The 25,740-nt window shown below is 39.0% G+C and overlaps 1 protein-coding gene across 2 annotated transcripts in view; it reads left to right on the plus strand.

Moving 5' to 3' along the window:
• Positions 1-25,740, plus strand: part of RNF13 (ring finger protein 13) — a 140,988-nt gene that overhangs the window by 20,847 nt on the left and 94,401 nt on the right. The window contains exons 3-5 of one of the 2 annotated variants that reach the window (XM_008057308.1): positions 13,140-13,143; positions 13,412-13,529; positions 20,324-20,404. In XM_008057308.1, the coding sequence (XP_008055499.1) occupies positions 13,416-13,529; positions 20,324-20,404 (195 nt within the window). In that variant the 5' untranslated portion in view covers positions 13,140-13,143; positions 13,412-13,415. Of the gene's footprint in view, positions 1-13,139; positions 13,144-13,402; positions 13,530-20,323; positions 20,405-25,740 lie in introns of both variants that reach the window. The other variant, XM_008057307.2, reaches the window with a different exon arrangement.

Here is a 25,740-nt window from a genome sequence, read left to right on the forward strand (position 1 = left end):
TTCTTAAACTATAGTCCGCCCCTCCAACGGTCTGAGGGACAGTGAATTGGCCCCCTGTTTTAAAAGTTTGAGGACCTCTGCGCTACACTGTTTTCCACAGAGGCTGTACTAGTTCACACTCCCACCAACAGTGTAGAAGTGTTCTCTTTTCGCTGCATCCTCTCCAGCATCTGTTGGTTTTTGAGTTATTGATGATAGCCATTCTGACTGGAGTTAGATGGTATTTCAGTGTAGTTTTAATTTGCAGATAAACCTATTTTTAACCTTTTAGAATGAAAAATGTGTTCATTTTGTTTCATTTGTTGAGAAAGTCAAATTGTAAAACAGTTATTGCATAGCTGAAAAATTTTTGCTTTCATTGATAGTAGTAGTTAAAAATCTTAGATTGGGCTTGCTTATGGTTTGGATGGCTTCATGTTAGAGGAATTGATGGACACGCTTTTATTTCTTTGCAAAAAAAAATTACTGAGCATCTTATTTTTAAAAAACAAACTAAGTGCTATTATTTTTGTTTTGTTTTGAATTGGAGTCTCTCTCTTGTTGCCCAGGCTAGAGTGCAGTGGCATGCTCACAGCCACTGCAGCCTCGACCTGCTGGGCTTAGGTGATCCTTCAGCCTCAGCCTTCTAGAGTAGCTGGAATTACAGGTACATGCCACCATGTCCAGCTAATTTTTTGATTTATTGTAGAGATAAGGTCTCACCAAATTGCCCAGGCTGATTTTGAATCCCTAGGCTAAGGTAGTTCTCTTGCCTTGGCCTCCCAAAGTGCTGGGATTACAGGTTGAGCCACTGCACCCAGCGTTTTTTTTTTGTTGTTGTTCTTTGATATAATACTTTGTTTATGACAACTTCTGATTCGCCAGATCCTCTGATTCTGCCCCTGCCCCTGCCCTCTAGTGAATGGTTTAGTGTGTGTGTGTGTGTTTGTATAATAAAGTGATGTTCCCTGAGGACCCCCAGAGCTCTCAATTTACTCTCTGCCAGGGTGAGGGTCCAGTCTGTCCTGTCACCTCTGGGGTACCCGCTGGCGATTTCTCCCCCTGCACATACTAATACATTCCCTTCCCCACACCAAAACTGGATCAGCTGGCCTTTTCTCCTGGAACCAAAATTTGGGTGTCTTAGCTCTCCTGCCTGCCCCTCCTCTTTCCCTCTGTTCTCTTCCTCACCTGAGCTCTGTGTCCTCCATTCTCCATTCATTACATTCCTGGGAGTTGGGAATGCTGTCTCTGGCCTTCTGATACCAGTCTGGTCTGTCTGTAAGCATGCCTCTATCACAGCTGCGACTACAGGAGTTTCATTTACAGTGAGGGGCCTGTGACAGCTGCCACCCCAGCTACAGCTGGACTGTACTCACCACATATCTGGGGCAATCTTCCCTGGCAGAGGCCCTCATGGATTATCTTCCATTCCCCTTGCTGTAGCTAAGAGGTAGGGATTAGGGGATGGAGGAGGGAGAGCTGCTCACTGTGGTTTGGGGCTTGAGGAATATGTATTTGCTGATTTATTTAAGGAATCTCAATATTTTTTGGAAAAAAATAAGTAAAATTATCTTTGCTAACAGGTGATATGGTCTTTTATGTAGAAAACCCTAAAGATTCCACAAAAGGAAAAAAAAACCTGTTAGAAATTATAAGTGAATTCAGTAAAATTGTGGGATACAAAATCAAACACAAATCAGTTGCATTCCTATATACTAACAATGAACTACCTAAAGGAAACTAAGAAAACAATTTATGATAGCAACTAAAAGAGTAAAATACTTAGGAATAAATTCAACTAAGAAATCAAAAGACTTGTACGCTGAAAATTATGGAACTTTGTTGAAATAAATTAAAAAGACATAAATAAATGGATAAGACATTCCACATTTATGGATTGATAGACTTAATATTGTTAATGTTAGTACTACTTAAAGCAATCTATGGGTTCAATGTGATTCTTATCAAAATGACTTTTTTTGTTCTGGACATAGAAAAATCTATCCTAAACCATATTTAGAATATCAAGGAACCCAAGATAACCAAAACGGCATTGAAAAATAACAAAATTGGTTGTCTCATACTTCTGATTTCAAAACTTACTACAAAACTTCAGTTATTAAAATAGTGTGGTACTAGCGTAAAGACAGACATAGACCAGTTGGATAGAATAAAAAAATGCAGAAATAAAGTCTCACATATATGATTTTTGATAAGGGTGCTTCTATGGTTTGGATATGGTTTATTTGACCCTACAAGTCTCATATTGAAATATGACATCCAATTTTGGAGGTGGAACCTGGTGGGACATATTTAGATCATGGGGGTGGATCATTTATGAGTGGCTTGGTACCATTCTTGCAGGAGTGAGTGAGAACTTAGTTCCTGTGAAAATGGTTGTTGAAAACAGTCTGGCACCTCTTCCCCTCTTTCTCGCTTCCTGGTTTTTCTTTTCTTTTCTTTTTTTGAGTTGGGAGACCTACTACTGCGCCCGGCTAATTTTTGATTTTTTGTAGACACGAGGCCTTGCCAAGTTACCCAGGCTGGTCTCGAACCAGTGGGCTTAGGCAATCTACTCGCCTCGGCCTTCCAAAGTGCTAGGATTTCAGACTGAGACACTGAGCCCTGGTTCCTGGTTTTTCTATGTGGCAGCCTTCCCTTTTGCCTTCTGCCATGAGTGGAAGGTTCTTACCAGGTGCATATTCTGGCACCATGCACCTTGTACAGCCTGCAGAACTGTAAACCAAATAAGCTTCTTTTTTTTATAAATTACCCAATCTCAGGTATTCTTTTATAGTAACACAAATGGACTAAGACGTCAAGACCATTAAATGGGGAAAGGAATTGTATATAGTTTTTTCAACAAACGGTGTTGGGAAAACTGAATGTCTATAGGCAAAAGAATGAAATTGGGCCCTTACCTTATCATAGATGAAAAAATTAACTCATCCTAGAATGAAAGGGCTTAAATAAAAAATAAAAAAAAATAATGCAAAGTGGATCAAATACCTAAACATAAGAGCTAATATATAAAACTCTTAGAAGATAATCAATTATCATAATACTATAAGAAAGGGATTGGCAGTAGTGGGAAACTGCCAGGAGAGGGGGGTCACACCTCATCAACAAGGGTACCTGTATAACGAACATTTGTATACCTAACTCTGAATTGTACCCCATATCTTTAAAATAAAAAATTGAAAAAAAAAAACTCTTAGAAGAAAACTTAGGGAAAGCTTCACAGCATTGGAATTGCAATGATTTATTGGATATGACATCAAAAGTACAGGCAACAAAATTAAAAATAGATATGTTTGACTTCATGAAAATTAAAATCTTTTGTGCATCAAAGGACACTATTACCAGGGTGAAAAAAATGGGAAAAAATACTTTTAAATCATTTATCTGATAAGAGGTAGAAAAGATATCCAGAATGAGCAAATAATTCTTATAACCCAACAACAACAAAAACAAACAACCCAATTAAAAAATGAGCCAAGGACCTGAATAGACATTTCTCCAAAGAAGACATACAAATAGCAAAAAAAAGCATGTGAAAATCATTAGGGAAATGGAGCTCAACCATAGTGAGGTACTACTTTATACCCATTTAGGATGATTGTATTAAAAAACAGGAAGTAAGAAGTTTGACAAGGATGTGAAGAAATAGTAACCTGTGTGCATTATTGGTGGGAAGGCAAAATGGTGCAACTATTGTGGAAAACAGTATGGCATTTCCCTAAAATATCAAACGTAGAATTACCATATGATTCAGCAATTCTACTTAGGAGTATATACCCCACATAATTGAAAGCAGGAGATATTTGTTTGCATTAACCAAAAGTCTCAGCAACCCAAGTGTGCATTGACAAATGAATAGATTAATAAAATGTGGTGGGAGGGGGATGGGATTAACAGTAGCAAATATCTGTCGGGGGATGGGAAAACACTTCTTATCTACAGGGTGCCTGAATGAAACGTCATTGTACACCTAACCCTTAACTGTACCCCACAAAACCATAATAAAAAATACTGATTAATGAAAAAAAAAAAAAAATGTGGTATGTACATACAATGGAATGTTACTTGGCCTAAAAAAGGAACAGAATTCTGATACATACTACAACATGGATGAACCTTCCAGATATCATGCTCGGTGAAATAAGCCAATGACAAAAGGGTACACATTGTATGATTCTACTTATATAAAGTACCTGGAGTAGTCAAATTCAAAAAGACAGAAAGTAAAATAATGGTTACCAAGGGCCAGTGGGAAGGGGAATGGGTAATTGCTTTTTTTTTTCTTTTTTTTGAGTCAGAGTCTCACTCTGTCGCCCAGGCTGGAGTGCAGTGGTACACATTCACGGCCTCCGCAACCTCGACTTACTGGGCTCAGGCGATCCTTCTGCCTCAGCCTTCTAATTAGCTGGAACTACAGGCATATGCTACCACACCCGACTAATTTTTTTTTTTATTGTAGAGATGAGGTCTCACCATGTTGCCCAGCCTGGTCTTGAACCCCTGGGCTCAGGCAATTCTCTCACCTTGGCCTCCCAAAGTGTTGGGATTACAGGCTTTAGCCATTCCACCTGGCTGGTAATTACTATTTAATGGGTACCAACTTTCAGTTTGGGAAGATGAGAAGTTTCTGGAGATGGATTGTGGTAATGGTTGTACAACAATGTAGTTCTGAAAAAATCACTGAAGAGTTAAAGTGATTATTTTTTTGCCCCATTAAAAAAACTTTTTGTTATACAACTTCTCAAACATATGGGAAAGTAGAAAAATAGTGTAATAAATCCCAATGTAATCTTCACCTAACTTTTTCTGAAGTACTTTAGATTGCAGACATCATGACATTTCATTCCTAAATACTTTATTAGTCATCTCTAAAAATAAGGACTTTCTCATTTAATCACAATACTATCATCATACTTAAGGATTACTTAAAAAAAAACCTTAATATCCAGGCCATATTTACATTGTCTCTGTTGTTCCCCAAAACTGCCTTTTTATTGTGAGTTTGATGAAACCATGTGTTGCATTTTAATTTAATATTTGTCATTTCTTTTGATATATAACAATCTCATGCTGTTTCCCCATTCTGTTCCCTTGTACTGTTTTTATTTATTTGATTGAATATTATAGAAATTGGGACATTGCCCTCAAGTAAGACAGCTATCTTTTGGTGTCTTATAACCTATTTTTTTCCGTTCTATGTAATTCTTGTAGGTTCTAAGTTAGAGCTAATGGCTGTGTGTGGTGGCTCACACCTGTAATCCCAGTACATTGGAGGCAGAGACAAGAGGATTGCCTAAGTCCACGGGTATGAGAACAATCTGGACAGCATGGTGAGACCTCGTCTCTACAATAAATAAAAAAATCAGTTGGGCGTGATGGCACACGCCTGTAGTTCCACCTACTTGGAAGGTTGAGGCAGAATGTTCGTCTGAGCCTAGCAGGTTGAGGCTGTGGTGGCTGTGAGTGTGCTGCTGCACTCCAGCCTGGGTACAGAGTGAGACTCTGATTTAAAATAATAATAATCATAATAACGCTAATGACGTATTCAAATTGAGTTGAGACAATTTTGCAGTAATACATTTTAGGTGATATAGACTGAACAGGAATTATGAGAATTTGCTATTTGGAAAACTCTTTAGACCAAGTCAGGAACCTGATTTCAAATAAGCTTTCTCTTAATAATTAGCAAAATTCTGTCAAATAGTAGGCAAAATTAAATGTGATCAAGGATGATGGTGATGGGCATATCTCTAGAAATTTCCTTGGCAGTTCAGGGGTTTCTTATATATTCTTTACTTTGAACTTCCTTTCTTTGAAGAAGTGTGGTGTTTTTTTTTTTTTTTGGACTATAAGGCATACTCAGAATGGATACAGTTATGTTCTACCTGGTAATGTGAGAGGGAGGAGGAGGGGGATAGGGAAGAAAAGAAGGAGAAAAGGAGAGAGGAAAAGAGGTCGATATTTGTAATCAGCAAGATTTTACTAGATTTTTTTTTTCTGTGTTTTCTCCTTTCAAGCATGGGTCTAAAGAAATATCCTAACGATGAATGCATTCTATTTGGAGGTAATAAGAGTCACAGCAAACAATACTGATATCTTTTTGACCACTGTTGGTGCAAGTGGGTATTGTAGCTTTCTTCCCCATTACAATTCTTACTGGTCCAGAATTGTAATGGAAATGAAAGGTACAAGCTGACAGCACCCACTGTGTACCCACAGCAGTCAGGGGTTCTGATTGACACTCATACTCTCAGTAACTTGTGGACCATAGCCTGGCACCAGGTTCACTGACTTAGTGGGAGGATACAAACTGGGACCACAGCATAGCAACACAAAATACATCTTGAGAAAGCTTGCTTTCATACTTACCTGTGTACTGAATTGTAACTGAAGAGATCAAGTATGTGAATGTGAGTCACCTCAGCATAGGAAAGTCATCTATGAAAGGAACTACTTCGTGTGACAGTGAAGCTACCTGTGAGTAGCTTCCAGGTTCCCTCAAGGGTCATGGTTGGTTTTAAGAAACCCACACACCACAGGGGATCAGGGCTTTTTTAATGTTTTTGTAGTAAACTTTTATGGTTAACTTATTGTCTTCGTAGTCTTAATGCTTTTCACCAAATGGAGTCATTTTTACAATAAGTAATACTACCTAGTGATACAGTTAACAGCATACATTTGTTTTAACTCAGAGGGTTAAGTTCTAGGAAAAGGTATCAGGATTAAAGCTTGTTAACTTTCTTCCTGGGGAAGGGAAAACTTAAACTAAAGTTGTTTTTTTTTTAAAGCAGCAACAACAAAAATAGTTGTGTGCTTTTTTGAGAATGTGTTAATAACCATGGACCTTTCCCACAGAAGCTGCATATACTTATATACACATGAAATTCTGCATATAATTTCATAGAACTTATAGTTTTCCCTCAGATCTCTTTTGAAGGTAGAGGGAAAGTGTATTTTAATTTCTAGATAATGCATGAATGAAAACTTAGAACCAGCAAGGTACATTGCTAGAAACAATGAGTTTATTAGAGCAGAGTAAATATTAGAGTACAGGGAAATAAAATTGTTTAGGAAGGGCAAGTTTTGTATTTTATTTATTTATTTATTTATGAGACTGTCTCGCTTTGTTGCCCAGACTGGTGTGCAGTGGTGTGATCATAGCTCACTGCAGCCTCAAACTCCTGGGCTCAAGCAATTCTGTTGCTTCAGGCTCCCAAGTACTTAGGACTATAGGCATGCATCACCGTGCCTGGTTAATTTTTAATTTTTTATAGAGGTGAGGTCTTGCTATGTTCTCAGGCTGATTTTGAACTCCTGGCCTCAAGCAGTTCTCCCTCCTCAGCCTCCCAAAGCTGGGATTTCAGACATGAATCACCACACCTGGTCCTGACAGATTCTTAAATGTGGAAATTTTAGACCTTCCTGTCCCTTCTCCAGCATTTAATTCTGTTAACCCACTGCCTTCCTTCTCCTCACCATTCATTTCTAAGTTACTTTCTTAGAAAGTAACTCTCTTGACTTTTCTGAAATTAATTTCCCTTTTCTCTCCTTACCTCTTAAATTTATTCTTCAGTTTTCTTCAGTCATCTTCTTTTTGATTTTTACTTTTACATTAAGATTATTTCACTTATCACCTATTTATCGATGATTCCTAAATCTCTCTTTGCCTATGTGGAGCTCTAGACCTTTATTTATCACTGCCTGTTTACATGTTCATCAGAATGTTTCACAAATATTGAGTTAAAAAATTCTCACAATATATTTAACCTTATTCAGTGTGGCTCCCTTTCTGTATTTCCTGTTTCATCTATTGGCATATTCATCCAAAGTCTTTTCCTTCTATATTTTACTGCCGTATCAAGCCCTTCTGTGCATAATTTTATTTATTCCATAGAGATGTCTTTTAGGTCCTATGATTCTTTTACAGATAAAGCAATTAATGTAGTTTAAACATTTTGCCTCTAAATCCCACTGTTATTATGTGACAGTGCTGGGATCTATAGATTCTATATTTCCATATTTTTTGCTGTAATTATTTAAATACCAACAACTTCTATAACTTTAATCTGAAAGATATTAAGGTATTAAGGGTGTAACTTTTAGGTTTAACTAAAAGAATATGTATTGCACAGTTTTGTTTTGTTGTTTTTTAAGAAAAACAAACAAAAACAAATGCAATCTCCAACAATAAAGATTGTTCCATCCATTATAGAACATCCATAAGGAATACCATGTGGCCATTATACATCCTTTTTTGCTTTTTTTTTTTTTTGAATTGGAATTTCACTCTGTCACCCAGGCTGGAGGACAGTGGCATGCTCCCGGCCACCACAGCCTCAACCTGCTGTGCTCAGGTAATCCTTCCGCCTCAGCCTTCTAAGTAGCTGGAACTACAGGTGCGCACCACCATGTCTGGCTAATTTTTTTATTTATTGTAGAGATGAGGTCTCACCAAGTTGCCCAAGCTGGTCTTGAACCCGTGGGCTCAGGCATTTCTCTTGCCTCGGCCACCCAAAGTGTTGGGATTATAGGCATGAGCCACTGTGCCTAGCCTTCTTTCTTTTTTTGAGTTGGGGGTCTCACTCTGTCATCCAGGCTCAAGTGCAGTGACCTATCACAGCTAACTGCAGCCTTGACCTCCTGGGCTCAGGATGCTGCTGCCTCAGGCATTTTTGACCATTAGTTCAAACAAAGCATGTATGGAAACACAACATATGAAATAGATTAAGAAAAAAATAGACCAGGCTCGGTGGCTCAGCCTATAATCCCAGCACTTTGGGAGGCTGAAGTGAGAGGATTGCTGAGTCCACGGATCTGAGAATGACCTGGGCAACTTGGTGAGATCTCATCTCTACAATAAATCAAAAAGTAGCCGGGAGTGGTAGCGCATGTCTGTAGTTCCGGCTACTTGGAACGCTGAGGTGGAAGGATCGCCCAAATTCAGCCAGAATCCAGCAGGTTGATGCTGGGGAGGCCATGAGCATGCCAGTGCACTTGAGCCTGGATGACAGAGTGAGACTCCAACTCAAAAAAAAGAAAAAAGAAAAAAAAGGTATTGGAAGGAGAAGGCAACTCCAGAATGTCTCATGGGCAGCCATCTGCAGTGGTTTATGAGAGGAATTAGGAAAATATTCATAATACATTAAGAGAAAAAAATATACTTATCAAAACAGTATGTACAGCATTTCCCTAATTTTATGAGGTATATATTTGAATGTACAGTTCGCTCCTCATCTGTGGGTTTCAATTCTGTAGATTCAACCAACTGCAGCTGGAAAACATTTGGGTTAAAAAAAAAATCTGTTCTGAACATGTACAGACTATTTTTCTCATCATTATTCTCTAAACAATACAGTATAACTACTATTTGCATAGCATTTACATTATATTAGGTATTGTAAGCAATCTAGAGATGATTTAAAGTATACAGGAGGATGTATGTAGGTTATATGCAAATACTGCATCATTTTATATAAGGAACTTGAGCTTCCTCAGACTTTTGTATCTGTGGGGAGTCCTGGAAATAATCCCCCAGGGATACAGAGGGACAACTGTAGGCAGAGTTAAAGACTGGAAAATTATACTTCAAGATATGGGCACGGGTTATTTCTTAATTTGAGGATTATGGGTGATTTTCAAATTTTCCCACATTTCCTACAATAAACAGGACTTATTATTATTATTTTTTTAGTTGGAGTCTTACTCTGTCGCCCAGGCTAAAGTGCAGCAGCACACTCAAGGCTACCGCAGCCTTGACCTGCTGGGCTCAGGTGATCCTTCTGCTTTAGCTTTCCAAGTAGCTGGAACTACAGGCGTGTGTCACCGTGCCTGGCTAATTTTTTGATTTATTGTAGAGATGCAGTCTCACCAAGTTGCCTGGGCTGATCTCGAGCCTGTGGGCTCAGGCAATCCTCTCACCTCGGCCTCTCAAAGTGCTGGGGTTGTAGGTATGAGTCACTGCGCCTGGCCTAGGAATTATTTTTGTATAAGAGATTATAAAAGCAAAACCCCTGAAAACATTATTTTTAAAAAGCAATAAATGCAAAAAAAGTATAATCAAAACATACTGTATAACGTTGAATACACATCCATTCTCATATGCAAAGTAAAAGAAGGAAATTAATTCAATGACTTGTGCTATGTGCTTTGATTAGAAGCCCTTGAGTATCTGTGTGGACAAGGGGCCATACTCTACTCTTCAAACTTCCACCTTGGATGGATATTGATGCTGTTTTCAGTTGGTCCTTAGAAAGTAGACTTTGGAAACAAACTATTGGGTTTGAATTCTGGTTCTGCTATTATTCATTGTTTTATCTTGGGCAAGTTACTTAATAGTGCTTAAGGTTTCCCAATTTATGAAATGATACCGTAATGTATGCCAAGAGGGAAGAGATGAGCCACTGGTGGTTAAAAAGATTTATTAAAGAAAAAAGAAGGGGGAATGGCTGGCTCTATAGAGAGAAACCAGCCCCCTTTGTTCTCTTGCAGGCCTCTTATATACCCCAGTTCATAAGGGAGTTTAGGCTTGGGCACCAAGAAGCAGTTTAGGGAGTTTTTGAGCTGTCTATTGCCTGGCCTTGAAATGCAGATGTTGTCACTGTTGAGGCTGATTCCACCGCCTTGAAGTGCAGATGTCTGCACTCAACCAGTCACTATCAGGGATGTTGTTAATCACTTGTCTCTGAAATGCAGCCCTAGGAAAGCAAACACTGACAGTCAGTACCAGGATGTTATCAGTCACCTAGCTTTGGGATGCGGGTCTGGGAAAGCAAATATTGGCAGTAAAGCAATTAGTATCAGGACACTGTTAGAGCACAGTGTTAGCTTTTGGGCAATTGCAACTCTGTGCTCCTTTTTGTGAGGTTTATATGATGAGTTGTTTTAACTACAACCTCTTCTCCCATCCCCCTACAAACGCTATCAGATACCTACCTTTCAGGAAGTTGTTAGGATTGAATAAACTCAATAAATATGCCTACATCAATGCCTGGTACTTGGTAAGTGCTCAATATTAGTTGTTGTGCTTTTTATTATTTCCATATCTTTAGAGTTATTTCCTTCCAAATTCTTGTCTCCCTTCCCCTCCCACAAAGATGACTGGAAATTCCGAAACTGTAGAAGAAAAATCATACTTTTTATTAAGATTCAGTTTCCCAAACGGGTCACTGGTTAACACAGTGCATATTTATTCTTCCTAGTTAAATTTAATGGCAACTATACCTTATTTTGTAAATATTTGTATGTTTTTATAGTATGATTTCTGACCCGAAATTATCTACATTTCGTGATTCACTAGAAGAACTTACAGTGCTCAGCGTATGATTGTACTTATGGTTATGATTTATTATAGCAAAAGGATACAGGGCAGAATCAGCAGAGGAAAAAGGCACACCTTATGGGATGAAGTCCAGAGTAAACCACGCATAAGCTTCTAAGAAGTCTTTCCCAGTGGCTTTACTTGGGATGTGCTTAATTCCTCCAGCATTGAGTTGTGAAAACGTGAAATATTTAACAGGGAAGCTCATTAGAGACTCAGTGCCCCGGGTTTATACTAAGGGTTGTTCATGTAGACACTCTCTGCCTAGCATGTACCAAAATTCCAGACTCCCAGAAGGAATACAGGAGTTTAACATAAACCATATTATTTGCAAAGTTTAAGCACACTAGACTGTTCTTATCATGCAATGGTGAGAACCGTCCAGAAATCTAAGTTCCCAGATGCCAGCCAAGGGCCAGCCTTGCAAACTGGCCTTCCTAAGGATAGCAATCTCAGGCCTGCTATGTTGATGCTTATCTTCGCAGCAGCATGTTATAAAATATATTTTACTTAAGAAACTAATGTCAACAAATCTATACATTTTAAAACAGCTTTATCGAGATACAGTGATCACATTATAAAATTCAGCCACTTAAAGTGTTCAGTGCAGTGACTTTTAGTGTATTTATTGAGTTGTGCAGTCTAATTTTAGAACATTTTAGAACATTTAGTCTCATCCTTCCTTCTAAAAACCTCTTGCCCATTAGCATTAGTTATTGTCTATTCCTCCTCCCCCTTCCCTGGCCTCTTCCCCAATCCTAGTCATCCACTAATCTACTTTCTGTCTCTGTGGAGCAAATCTATGCTTTCACATGCTTTCATTTTTATTTCATCTCTGTTATTACACAGCTTTGTAAGATGGTAATTAAACAATTATTCACAAGTGTTTCACTTCCAGTGTGTGAGTCAAGATTCAGAGTTTAAGTTTGTATGGTAGGTTTCCAAATCCAGAGCATTTAGGAACTGTAGTCATCATGAAAATGAATATTAATTACATAAATTGATGGTATTTAATGAAATAATTGATTATACAGGCCCTTGCCTTTGCAATCTTTGTTCTCACTTGTTAAAAGTATATTATATAATTGATTGAGGTTTACCAATAAGAATGTTGATATTTACTTGGTTGACATTTAGTCTGTTCATGGTTTTCTTTTGCTGTAAGATAGATAGGGACTCATGTAAAGAACTGGATGAAGTTGGGAGAGGTAGCTACACTGTTGCTATTTTGATATAGAGGGAAAAAGTATAGATTATTTGGAGGTAAAAGGCAAAAAGTCCTATTTATAATGAACAGCCATTATTTTTAACATCCTCTAACATAGGTGCAACATGCAAGAGTGAATAAAAACTAAATTTACATGTGAATGTATGTTGAATCAGAGGCTAAAAATTTCTTTTATTGCTGAAAATTTAAAATTTTATTTTATTTTACTTTTATATTTTTTGAGTTGGAGTCTCACTCTGTCGCCCAGACTGGAGTGCAGTGGCCGCTCCTGGCCACCGCAGCCTTGACCGGCTGGGCTCCAGCGCTCCTTCCGCCTCAGCCTTCCAAGTAGCTGGAACAACAGGCGCATGCTATCATGCCCGGCTAATTTTTTTGATTTATTGTAGAGATGAGGTCTTGCCAAGTTGCCCGGGTGGGTCTCAAACCCGTGGGCTCAGGCAATTCACTTGCCTCAGCCTCCCAAAGCGCAGGATTACAGGCTGAGCCATCGAGCCCAGCTGAAAATTTAAAATTTTAGAGCAAAGGTGTTTGTGTGTATTTTTATTTATTATTTCGGTTGAAATCCAGTTTTTCTGAAAATTGGGTTAGTAGACAAGTTGTACTTTAAACTGAGCACTATGTGAAAATGTTTGTTTTGTGATCACCATTAGTTATATAGGTCTTGACTAACCTTGGGTGTTTACCTGAATATCCAAATCTGTGTAAATTCTTATGCTTCTGAAATATTTTACTGTAATATCACATGTTTTTAATTAAGAGGGATATTTTTGGATGTTAGGAATTAACATATTATGCGATTTATTCTCAGGGACGAAGCACTAGCTCTCATTGTTACTCACATCCTTGTCTTTCAGGTAATCTAGCACGATGCTGCTATCCATAGGGATGCTCATGCTGTCGGCCACACAGGTCTACACCATCTTGACTGTCCAGCTCTTTGCATTCCTAAATCTATTGCCTGTGGAAGCTGATATTTTAGCAGTAAGTACAGTAAAATTTATTCATGTCTAAAAACACACCCAAGCAGGACATGGTGGCTCATGTCTGTAATCCCAGCATTTTGGGAGATAGAAGCGAGAGGATTGCTTGAGATAAGAGATTTGAGACCAGCATGGGCAACCTGGCAATACCTTGTCTCTTCAATAAGTGAAAAAAAATTAGCCAGGCGTGGTGGCGTAGACTGAGGCATAAGGATCGCCTGAGCTCAGCAGGTCGAGGTTGCAGTGGCTGTGCAAAAAAAACTCTAAAACACTCCTTAAAGAAAAGCTTTTAAAAAAGCTCTGGGCCGGGCATGGTGGCTCATGCCTATAATCCCAGCACTTTGGGAGGCTGAGGTGAGAGGATGGCCTGAGCCCACAGGTTCAAGACCAGCCTGAGCAACTTGGTGAGACCTCATCTCTACAAGAAATAAAAACATTGGCTGAGCATGGTGGCGTGTACCTGTAGTTCCAGCTACTTGGAAGACTGAGGCGGAGGGATCACCTGAGCCCAGCAGGTCGAGACTGCAGTAGCCGTGAGCGTGCCTCTGCACTCCAGCCTGGGTGACAGAGTGAGACTCCAACTCAAAAAAAAAAAAAGTTCTGAATGATGGAGTCTTGTTTTTACCTATAAACGTACCCAAACACAGACACAGTTATAAAAGTGGGATATCTTATTCATTTTTTAATTGCTTATTACCTAATATAAGATCTCATGCACCATAACTACCTGATAATGATGTTGCTTTTGAGAGTGTGTGTGCATGCATACCTACATGCTTGTGTATTTATGTAGATGCTTAGTGTTTTTCTTAGTACAGATATATTTGTAATGACTATAAGATCCTAATAGTATCTCTATTGATAATAATATTTAAAGAAATTTTACAAACTGTCCATAGAAAATTTCAGCCTAAGAATAGCATTAATGAGTCAGAAGAGAAACACAAGGTTCTATCTTTGATGGTGGCTAGAAAAGTTTTTGAGAAGATTGTTCCTTAAAACCTTAGTAGACCTCTCTAGGCTACCATCTTATTGTCTTCTACACTGGGAAGTATATAGATGGTCCAAGCTTAAGATGCTTCCGCTAGTGATTTTTAGACTGTACAATGGTATGAAAGCAATAAGCATTCAGTATGCTCCTTGACTTAGGTTGGAGTTACATCCTGATAAACTTGTCTTGAGTGGAAAATATTGCAAGTAGAATTTGACTTACAAAACACTTTCAACTTAGATATTTTCAATGAAGATGGGTTTATCCAAAAGTAGTCTCCTTGTAAGTCTCATTAAGGAGCATCTGTATCTATTTTCTAGTTCTTATTTTTGTGAAAATAGAGAAAGAGGAACTAACTCTGTGTGTGTGTGTGTGTGTGTGTGTGTGTGTGTGTGTGTGTGTGTGTGTTTGTGTGTGTGTTTCTCACCTGCTTTAGCAGGGAGCTGATTGAATAGGTTTGTTTTCTGGACTAGTCTGGATCTTTGAGACGAAGTAAAAGTAAATGCCTCACTCCTTTGTCCTCTTTATTTTGTACCTGGAATGGATTATTATTCCAGCTTTCTGATGGGTTCAGCGATTTTTCAGCGCACTGCTCTGGGAACTTAGGCAGCTGTGTGTCCCTGATCAAATTACTTAGCTGCTTTAAGTGCCTCAGTTTCTTTATTTGTAAACTGGAGTGTTGTGGAGATAATTAAATAGGATAAACTGCTTAGAACCATATCTGACACATAATAAATGTTTTATATATCATTTTATCTTCATTATAATTATTATTCTGGTCAGCCTTCACTCACCCCCTTGAGAAGGTATGAAGCTGCCCATGCTGTATTTTTTAATGTAGAGACAAAGCAAAATGTTAGGTATAGAAAAAAGTCAATCCTTTTTGCCAGCAGTATTCCTTGTGCTTCAGGCAGGTGGTGTGGAATATATGTTGATGTCATTTGGTGAAGGTACTGTGAGCATGGCTACTGCTTAAATCTGGTCTCTGCTTACCCTAAACAATAGAAGGCTGACAGGAATGCAGAGATAGCTGGAGGGATGTGACCTGTGAGGGCATAGACCTGGTAAAAAAGAACTAAAATTTGAGGCAGAGGAACTGGATGTGACACAATTAGTCATAGGAAATGGGTCAAGAAGTAGAAAATTATAGCTCTTCCTTTTAATTGACTAAGAGCATTCCTATCCCTGAAACTATTTTTTTATTGAGTTGGAGTCTCACTCTGTTGCCCAGGCTAGAGTGCAGCGGCATGCTCACAGCCACTGCAGCCTCGACCTGCTGGGCTGAGGCGATCCTTCTGCCTCAGCTTTCCAATTAACTGGAACTACAGGTGTGTACCACCATGCCTGACTAATTTTTTGATTTATTGTAGAGACGAGGTCTCAACAGGTTGCCCAGGCTGGTCTCGAATCCCTGTATTCAAGCAAACCTCTTGCTTTGGCCTCCCAAAGTGCTGGGATTACGGTCTTGAGCCACGTCACCTGGCCTTCCCTGAAGCTATTACTGAGTTTGCAGTGACACAGATTTAAGTAAATTGAATATCAGGTTGATACTATTTGCATTTGGACGGGAATTGGGATGCTGCTTTTGAAAAGATAAGTCAGTTTTAGTTGTGCTATTTGCATGCCAGATACCTTCTCTTTTTGTGGCAGTTGAATTCTCCAGTCTGACTTGTTATTGCTCAACAATAGTGTCTAGCTAGTTGGTGAGTTTTAGGAGGCTATGGAAATGCTACTGTAGCATGCCGCTGACTAGTCAGTAAACCCTCTAGACTATGAGTACCAGGAAGGCAGGACTGTGCTGTACTAAACTGTATTTTCCTGGTGCCTAGTGCCTGTTACATAGTGGTAATACAATGAAAGTTTGAACTAGCCTTCCCTTAGAGATTTAGCCTTTCCCTTAGAGATTTAGTTCTTTCCCATTTTCTTTTAATAGCATTTGTTCCTTGGTACTTTTAGATTACTGTTTTCATCTCTTATCTCATTGTTTTTCTTTCTTTAGACACAAAAGAAATGTAACATTATTAGTTATACTAAAATCATGGAATTTTAGAGTTGCACTTTAGAGATAACTGGATCAATGCTGAGTATTCTGAGGCCAATAGGCCCCAAGTGACTTGTTAGCTTTGAGCTGTACTCATGATCTTACAGAGAAATAGTATCTGTCTTATATCACGCTTAGTTTCATAGAGAGTCAAACAGCCCAATTTTGAAGACACTCAGTCTGCATTTTGATTCTGTGGTCTGGATTTGTCAGAGAGGATTGGTTGCTTGGTGGTGATTATGAGGGTCATTGAGCTGAATTGCTGAGAAACACCTAATAGGTGTCAATGTGAATGGACTGAATTATATAGCATGGTCGTTAAGAGCTCTAACAGTGAGTAGAGTTTTAGTCTGAGTTGAATTCCAGCTCTACCACTCTATAGTTGCCTGACCAAGGGCAAATTACTTAACATTTCTTACCTTGCAGTTAGCTTATTGTAAAAGTGAGAGTGTGTGAAAGACTGTGTAGGGCAGTGGGTTAAGAGCCAGGATTCTGGGGCCAGACTGCCTGGGTTAGAATCTTGCTTCCTGTATTTACCAGGGCAAGTTATTTTCAACATTCTGTGGCCAATCTGTAAAATGAGGATGATAGTAATAGTGGCCTAATTTATAGAGTTGTTATAAGCATTAAATTAATACCTATAAAGTGTTTAGCATGATATCTGTACATAATGAGTGCTCAGTAAGTGCTAGCTATTTGTTACCATCTAAATTAAATTAAACTTCTGTTAAGGCTGCTGCCTAAGAAAAATAATTGGTTAAGAAAAACGCACACACAAATAATTGGTTAAGGAAAATGCACACAGATGTGTGTGTGTGTGTGTGTGTGTGTTCTTTATTTTATTTTATTTTAAGTAGGAATCTCACTCTTGTCGCCCAGTTGGAGTGCAGTGGCATGCTGCTCATGGCCACTGCTGCTGCTGCTGGCCACCGCAGCCTCCATCTGCTGAGCTCAGTTGATCCTTCCACCTCAGCCTTCTAAGTAGCTGAAACTATAGGCACGCACTATCATGTCCAGATAATTTTTTGATTTATTGTAGAGATGAGGTCTCACCAAGTTGCCCGGGCTGTTCTCGAACTCATAGGCTCAGGCAATCCTCTCACTTTGGCCTCCCAAAGTGCTGGGATTATAGGTGTGAATCACTGTGCCTGGCCTCTTTTTTTATTTTAAGATGTGGGGTACAAGTCAGGATTAGGTATCCAAATGGTCATTATGTCTCCCTTTGGTCCCAACTTTGCCTGGTTTGAGATCAGTTACCTTTATTGATGTTGTATGTCCCCCCACTCCTTTCCCTGAAAATATCATGCTATTGCCAATCCCTTTCTTATTCCTTTCTTATAGTATTATGGTAAATGTGCAGGGTCTGCTTATGAGTGAGAACATGTGGTACTCAGCTCTTTGTTTCTGTGATAGATCACTATTATAGACTAAAAAATTCATCCAAGTTGCTGTGAAGTCCATATGTTTGTCCTTCTTTATGACTGTGTAACATTCCATCATGTATATTTATCACTTTTTTTGTCCAGTCCAGTTTTGATGGGCAGCATGGTTAGTTCCATGTTTTTGCTATTGTGAATAGTGTTGCAATAAAAATGCGTGTACAGGTAGGTTATCTTTTTTTTAGAATGATTTGATTACCTCCGGGTATATTCCTAGTAACGGTATTCCTGGGTCATGGGGAAGGTCAATTTCTACTTCTTTTAGAAATCACTACTGCTTTCCATAAAGGTTGAACTAGTTTGCATTCCCACCAGCAATATAAAAGCATTCCCTTTTCTCCGCGTCCTCGCCAGCATCTGTGTTTTGTTTTATTAATGATGACCATTCCTACTGGGGTCAGGTGGTATCTCAGTGTAGTTTTGATTTGCCTTTCTCTGATGATTAGTGAAGCTGAGCACTTTTTCATGTGTCTGTTGGCTGCCCATATATCTTATTTTAAGAAGTGTCTATTCATATGGAAAATACCTTTTCAAAGTAAGTGAGCTCATACTTTCCACGGTAATCACTGTCAGTAATCACCAACAATGGGTGTCTGGTTCTGCTATTGTCAATAGTGCTGCAATAAAAATACGTGTACAGGTTATCTTTTTTTATAGAATGATTTGAGTACCTCCGGGTACTCTTTTTTCTTTCTTTTCTGCTTCAGACTTTTTTTTTTTTTTTTTGAGTTGGAGTCTCACTCTGTCACCCAGACTGGAGCTCCCGGCCACCGCAGCCTCGACCTGCTGGGCTCCGGCGATCCTTCTGCCTCAGCCTTCCAAGTAGCTGGAACTACAGGCGAGCACTACCACACCCAGCTAATTTTTTTTAAAAAATTTATTGTAGAGATGAGGTCTCACCAAATTGCCCAGGCGGGTCTTGAACATCCGGGTTCAGGCAATCCACTCACCTCAACCTCCCAAGGCACAGGATTACAGGCTGAGCCACCGAGCCCGGCTGCTTCAGACTTTTTAACAGTGAATATATTTTAATTTCATGAGCATCACTCCTCTTCCTTCCATACCAAGATAGTAAAGCACCTATTGTTTTGTTTGTCTTGTTCACTGTAGGAACATTTTTTGTTTGTTTGTTTTAAACAATACAGTTTTAATAGGCAGTGTAAGGTAATCCTTATTTTGCTGTTAAGGAAAGACAAAGCAATTTTGAAAAGGATCTCACTCAATAACAAAATGTATTCTAAGTCCCAATGTTACAAATATGGTAGTTCAAGCTAGATATTTTATTTCTGCAATTTTAGCCATAAAAGTGAAACTCTTCAGTAACAGGAAGCAATGAAAGGATACTTTAGTATAGTTGTAGATTTTCTATCTCCTGGGTTTAAAAGTATATATTTTAAAACAGGGTTGCTTATACATGTTTGTATTTTTCCATGCCGCTATGTCTGTATCTGTATCTGTGTGGAAGTGGGAAGGTAGTTAACGATTTTGAAAACCTTCAGCTTCTTGTGTATGTATATGTGTACGTATGTGTATTTGAATTTACTCTTTTCAGTTTTCAACCCTGGATAAAAATGTTCAACTTAGGCCGAGTGTGGTGGCTCGAGCCTGTAATCCCAGAATTTTGGGAGACCAAGGCAAGAGGATTGCCTGAGCTCAGGGGTTTGAGACCAGCCTGGGCAACTTGGTGAGACCTTGTCTCTACAATAAATCAAAAAATAAGCTGGACGTGGTAGCGCATGTCTGTAGTTCCAGCTACCTGGAAGGCTGTGATGAAAGGATCGCCTGAACCCAGCAGGTCGAGGCTACAGTGGCCGTGAGCGTGCCACTGCACTTCAGCCTGGGCAACAGAGTGAAACTCCAACTCAAAAAAAAAAAATTGTTCAGCTTATTTCAAAATTAACAGTGCCTTATAAGTATGACTTCTTTCCCAAGGGTACAGTCATCTTTTATAGCTTGAGCCAGAAATTCTGTAAATCTCTTCTATTAAATCAGTGCCTTTAAATAGAGAGAAAATGGAACTTTTCTGATGGAAGATGATCCATCTAGAAAGTTCTTTGCTAGGAAATTATCTGTGGGAAAAATTCAAAAAACAGGTTGAATTATTGTTGAAATCAGAATCCAATTTAAGCAGTTGTATATGTTGTAAATTGTATATGGTCCTTGCTAATCTAGTGGATTACACTTACAAATTTGATTTTATTTTGATAAGCATTGATAGTAAGCCAGAATTATGGAAATAAAAAATTACTTAATTTAATACATATTTGTTTTTAGTGTTATGTATAAATTGGTTTTAATTTGATTATTTTTAATTTTATATTTAGTATAATTTTGAAAATGCATCTCAGACATTTGATGATCTTCCAGCAAGATTTGGTTATAGACTTCCAGCTGAAGGTTTAAAGGTAAGAAAATAGTAATACATTGTGAAGACACAAGACACTTAATAATACCTATCTTTGTAAAAAAAAAAGTGACTTTTATTGTTCTTTATTATTTAAAGAATGAAAACATTTCTTACTATATGTTATCATAAAACCCATACATAGTCATTTATAAAAGGGCAGACTATTCAAAAGCTATGAAAAAGAAAATGAAAATCGCCTGTGACTGCATTATGAACAGCCACTGTTAACATTTTGGTATATAATATTTCAGACCTGTTTTTTAGGATATGTACTGTGTGTGTTTGTAAATGTACGTTCATATATATTTATGTAGATGCTTATACAATGACTGTATTTAACACTAATAGAAACATACTACTTTGTTACCTGACTTTTTCAGTTAACTGGATACCTAGATCATTGTTTTCAGGCTGATAGGCAAGGATCTACATTATTATTTGTAATGACTACATGATTTTGCAATATCATAAAATAGTATGGACTTTGAACATTGGTTTACTTTTCCATAGTAGATATGTAGGTTTTCCAGTTTTTACTATTGTAAATAAGCCTCAATATTCTCATCCTTGTGTATTCATCAATTTATTTCCAAAAGTTGCATTTCTAAATGTACGAGAACAAGTTGAATTGCTGTTTATGGAATACATGTTTAAAATTTTGTTCTGTATTTCCAGGTCTCCCCTCAGAAAGTTTGGGACAATTTAGAATTCTATCAGTAGTGCTTGAAACTGTCCTTTTTCCCCATACCCTCTCAAATATTAGTTACTATTAAATTTTTACTAATTTGATTTAAAAAATCTAATGAAGTTAAACATCTTAATGCTTTTTGCCGTGTGTGTGTGTCTGTGAGAGAGAGAGAGAGAGAGAGAGAGTTGACTATTAATGCTCTTTGTTCATTTTAACATTAAGATGTCCAGCTCTTAGTGATTTGTAAGTGTTTTTTATATATTGGCACGATTTTAGCATATATTGGCGTGATTAGTAATTCATAAGCATGCTTCATATATTGTATGCTTCAGATTATTTCCCTAATTTGTCCTTTATCTTTTAGTTATGTTTATATTTAAGGTTTTAGAAGTTTTTTTGAAAAAAATTATTTTTTGTAGAGATGAGGTCTTGCTGTGTTGCCTAGGCTGCTCTTGAACTTCTGGCTTTAAGTGTTCTTCCTGCCTTGGCCTCCCAAAGTGCTGGGATTACAGGCATAAGCTACCATACCTGACCAGAAGTTTTGTTTATATAGTTAAAAATTGTTGCTGGGTACAGTGGCCCATGCCTGTAATCTGAGCACTTTAGGAGATTGAGACAGGGGAATTGCTTGAGCCTAGGTGTTTGTGACAAGCCTAGGCAACACAGCAAGACTCAGCCTCTAAAAAAAAATGAAAAAATTAGCTGGGCATGATGACATGTGCCTATAGTTCTAGCTACTCAAGAGGCTGAGGCAGAAAGGTCTCCTAAACCCAGCAGGTCAGGGTTGCGGTGACCCTGATCATGCCATTGCAATCTAGCCTGGGTGACACAGTGAGACTATGACTCTGTAGGAAGTAAGGAAGGAAGGTAAAGAGGGAGGAAGGGAAGAAGCAAAAGGAAGAAAGTCAGGTTAAAGAAGGAAGGAAGGTAGGAAGGTTATCATCATCTTTTTCTTCTACCTTTGGGGTCTTTGTTCAAAAGTCCTTCCCCATTCCAAGATAATATGAAGTTTTTGTGTTACATAATTACAATACATAAAATTGTGTAGATCTGTACCACAGAATGTTTACAGTTTGTTCTAACTTAAAATTCTGTATTGAAGTTTCACAAACCTACTATTCTTTTTTTTTTTGAGTTGGAGTCTGACTCTGTCGCCCAGACTGGAGTGCAGTGGCCGCTCCTGGCCACTGCAGCCTCGACCTGCTGGGCTCCGGCGATCCTTCCGCCTCAGCCTTCCAAGTAGCTGGAATTACAGGCATGCGCTACCACGCCCGGCTGATTTTTTGATTTATTGTAGAGATGAGGTCTCGCTGCCCAGGCAGGTCTCGAACCCGCGGGCTCAGGCAATCCACTCACCTCAGTCTCCCAAAGGCGCGGGATTACAGGCTGAGCCACCAAGCCTGGCTAAACCTACTATTCTTACATAGGATGGCAGGCACCTCTGGGATGGGCAAATCAGCTAGTAATTTTTTTTTTGAGTTGAAGTCTCACTCTATTGCCCAGGCTACTGTGCCATGGCACGCTCATGGCTACCGCAGCCTCAACCTGCTGGGCTTAAGCAATCCTTCCAACTCAGCCTTCCAAGTAGCCGGAACTATAGGCACGCACTTCCATGCCCAGCCTATTTTTTGATTTACTGTGGAGACGAGGTCTCTCCAAGTTGCCCAGGCTGGTCTCAAACCCCCGGGCTCAGGCAATCCTCTTGCCTCGGCCTCCCAAAGTGCTGAGTTTACAGGCTGAGCCACCGCGCCCAGCCAGCTATTAATTTTTAAACATATCTTAAATTATTAAAAAAATTCTCATCATTGTATGACTGTTTCTCATTGTATAAATATTTAAACAGAGAAGAAGTGCACCTAGAAAAAGAAAACAACTTCTTTTGCTTTTTCCTTACCTATAAACACAAGTTGCATGTGTAGGTCTCAGTTAAATATCAGTGATTTTATAGGCCTTAAGATCCTTTCTGAACATGCAGTGCGCTGTAAATCTTTTTTTTTTTTTTTTTTTTTTATTGAGTTGGCGTCTCACTCTGTCAGCCCAGGCTGGAGTGCAGTGGCATGCTCACAGCCACCGCAGCCTCGACCTGCTGGGCTTAGGTGGTCCTTCTGCCTGAGCCTTCCAAGTAGCTGGAACTACAGGTGCATGCCACCATGCCCAGCTAATTTTTTGATTTATTGTGGAGATGAGGTCTTGCCAAGTTGCCCAGGCTGATCTCGAACCTATGGGCTCAGGCAGTCCTCTCACCTCGGCCTCCCAAAGTGCTAGGATTATAGACATGAGCCACTGTGCCCAACCTGTAATTCTTTTTTATTCATAAATTTATGAACTTATAAAGTTCATAAGATGGTGGCCATTTGTGTATATGAAAGATTCCTTAATTCTTGTAATGAGAGACACTCTACCTATAAATCCAAGAAAGGGATTTATAAGGGGATAAAGATGTTCAGAATATCCTAGTCTGGAGAAGCAGTTTCCAAACTGCTTTTGGAGTAAAACGAGAACCACCTTGCAGGATTGACTTCATAGAGGATTGATGCACTGGACTCTCAAACTGTATACTTTTTCTCTCATCCTGAAAGAACCTCTGTGGTTTCACCTCAGAACGTTCTGCCTCTACTGCCACTCAAGCTAATCAAAAAGATGTTCTTTGCCAGACTGTTCCCTCATATGGTTGCTTCCAAATCCAATCCCTGGGCTAGAGGCACCAGGGCTTTTGGGATTAGAAGGTTGCCAAACTTTCAAATCCAACACCTAGATTTTTCTGATTGACCGACTAGGCCACAGTTTGGTGAATTACCTGGCTATGAGGGAAGCTAGGAAATCAGTTTTTGTTGTTGTTGTTACAGTCTTCTGTGGGATTCATAGTGGGGTTAGGAAATTTGGAGTCCCATGTCTGACAGATATCTACTGGAATCACTCTGCAATTTGATTCCCCTGCCTCCCCCATGACTTAGAGATCTTTCTCTAGCAGCACCTATAGATCTAGCATGCTCCTGCTAAGTAAGCACGGCATGGGATTCTGTAATATGACTGGTCATAGTTTATTATTCCTTTCCTAACACAGATATTTGGGTTTCTTATCCAAAGATGTTATTTCACTAGGGTAGAGGTCTGGCAATAGAATTGAAGAATCAAATTTTCATAGATACTGCCAAATTGTTTTTCCAAAGGCTGTACTAATTTATTCCCATTAACACTGTATGACAATACTCATTTCCTTCTAGCCTTGACAACACTGGATAGTACTGGTCTTCTTAACTCTTGCCAATCTGATGGGCAAAAGTATTATCTTGTTTTAATTTGCATTTCTGTGATTCCCAGTGATTCTGAGCTGGCAATCTTTTTTCATTCTAGCATAAAGAGTCAAACTATTCCTTCTCACTGAAGAGCTTTTCTTCTGAGTAAGCGTGTTTTAAAGAGTTCCATTCACTCATTTTTTAATTTTAATTTTATTTTTTTTAATTGGAGTCTCACTCTGTTGCCTAGGCTGGAGTGCGGTGGCATGCTCAAGGCCTCCACAGCCTTGGCCTGCTGGGCTCAGGCGATCCTTCCACCTCAGCCTTCCAAGTATCTGGAACTACAGGCACACGCCACCAGGCCCGGCTAATTTTTTGATTTATTGTAGAGATGAGGTCTTGCCAAATTGCCCAGGCTGGTCTCAAGCCCATGGGCTCAGGCAGTCCTCTCACCTCGGCCTCCCAAAGTGCTGGGATTATAGGAGTGAGCCACTGCGCCTGGCCTCCATTCACTCTTGATAACCATAGTCTCATTGGTGTTTCTCTGTTACTGTGTTACTGTAAATTTGGTTTACTAGTTTTGTTTGTTTGTTTGATTTAATTTTTTTTTAAGAGATGGGATTTCACTTTGTTGCCCAGGCTGTTCTCGAATTCCTTGACTCAAGTGGTCCTTCCACCTTGGCCTCCCAAAGTACTGGGAATGCACCTGGCCTTGGTTTACAATTAAAAGATATTTTGAAATATGTGTTTACTTACTGCCTAATGAAAAATGGTGTTAAGTATCTGCAAATTTAGATGTGAAATATTGTAATGGTAAAGACAGAAAGTTCTAAAAAATTGTTGGATTATTATGAATAACTTCTATAGTTAGTTACCTGACTGGTTTTGTCATTGCCTAGAATCAGAATTAAAAATTACAACCTATCCATTGTTTCCAAAGAGGACTTGATGATAATTAAGTGGGCTTACGATAGTGTAATGTTTATAAAACCATTTAAGTAAACATGTTAAAAATATAATCAAGTTAATTTTAATATTCAATATGGTTATTAAGAGACTTAGTTGAGAAATATTGTGCTTTTACATTTTGCCCTGAGAGTTTAGGTAGGATTCTTCTTTTTCCCCCACGGTTCAGCTGTTTATTGAACACATTATAAAAGGTTTAGTCAAACAGACCAAAGCCCGTGTCATCATAAGTCTCCTCAGAGTCTTCCTTCTTTGCTTCCACTTTCTTCTTCTCTGCTGGCACTAGCTGCAGGTGTGGGCCCACCAGCCACCACAGAGCAGATGAGGCTCCCAGTGTTGACATTGGCCAGGGTCTTTGCATACAAGCCAGGCCAGAAAGGCTCCACAATCACACCGGTGGCCTTAATGAGGGCATTGATCTTATCCTCCGTGATGGTCACCTCA

Source organism: Carlito syrichta, unplaced genomic scaffold (assembly GCF_000164805.1).
Source record: "Carlito syrichta isolate Samal-C Ts95f unplaced genomic scaffold, Tarsius_syrichta-2.0.1 Scaffold302945, whole genome shotgun sequence".
In the NCBI taxonomy this organism is placed as follows: Eukaryota; Metazoa; Chordata; class Mammalia; order Primates; family Tarsiidae; genus Carlito; species Carlito syrichta.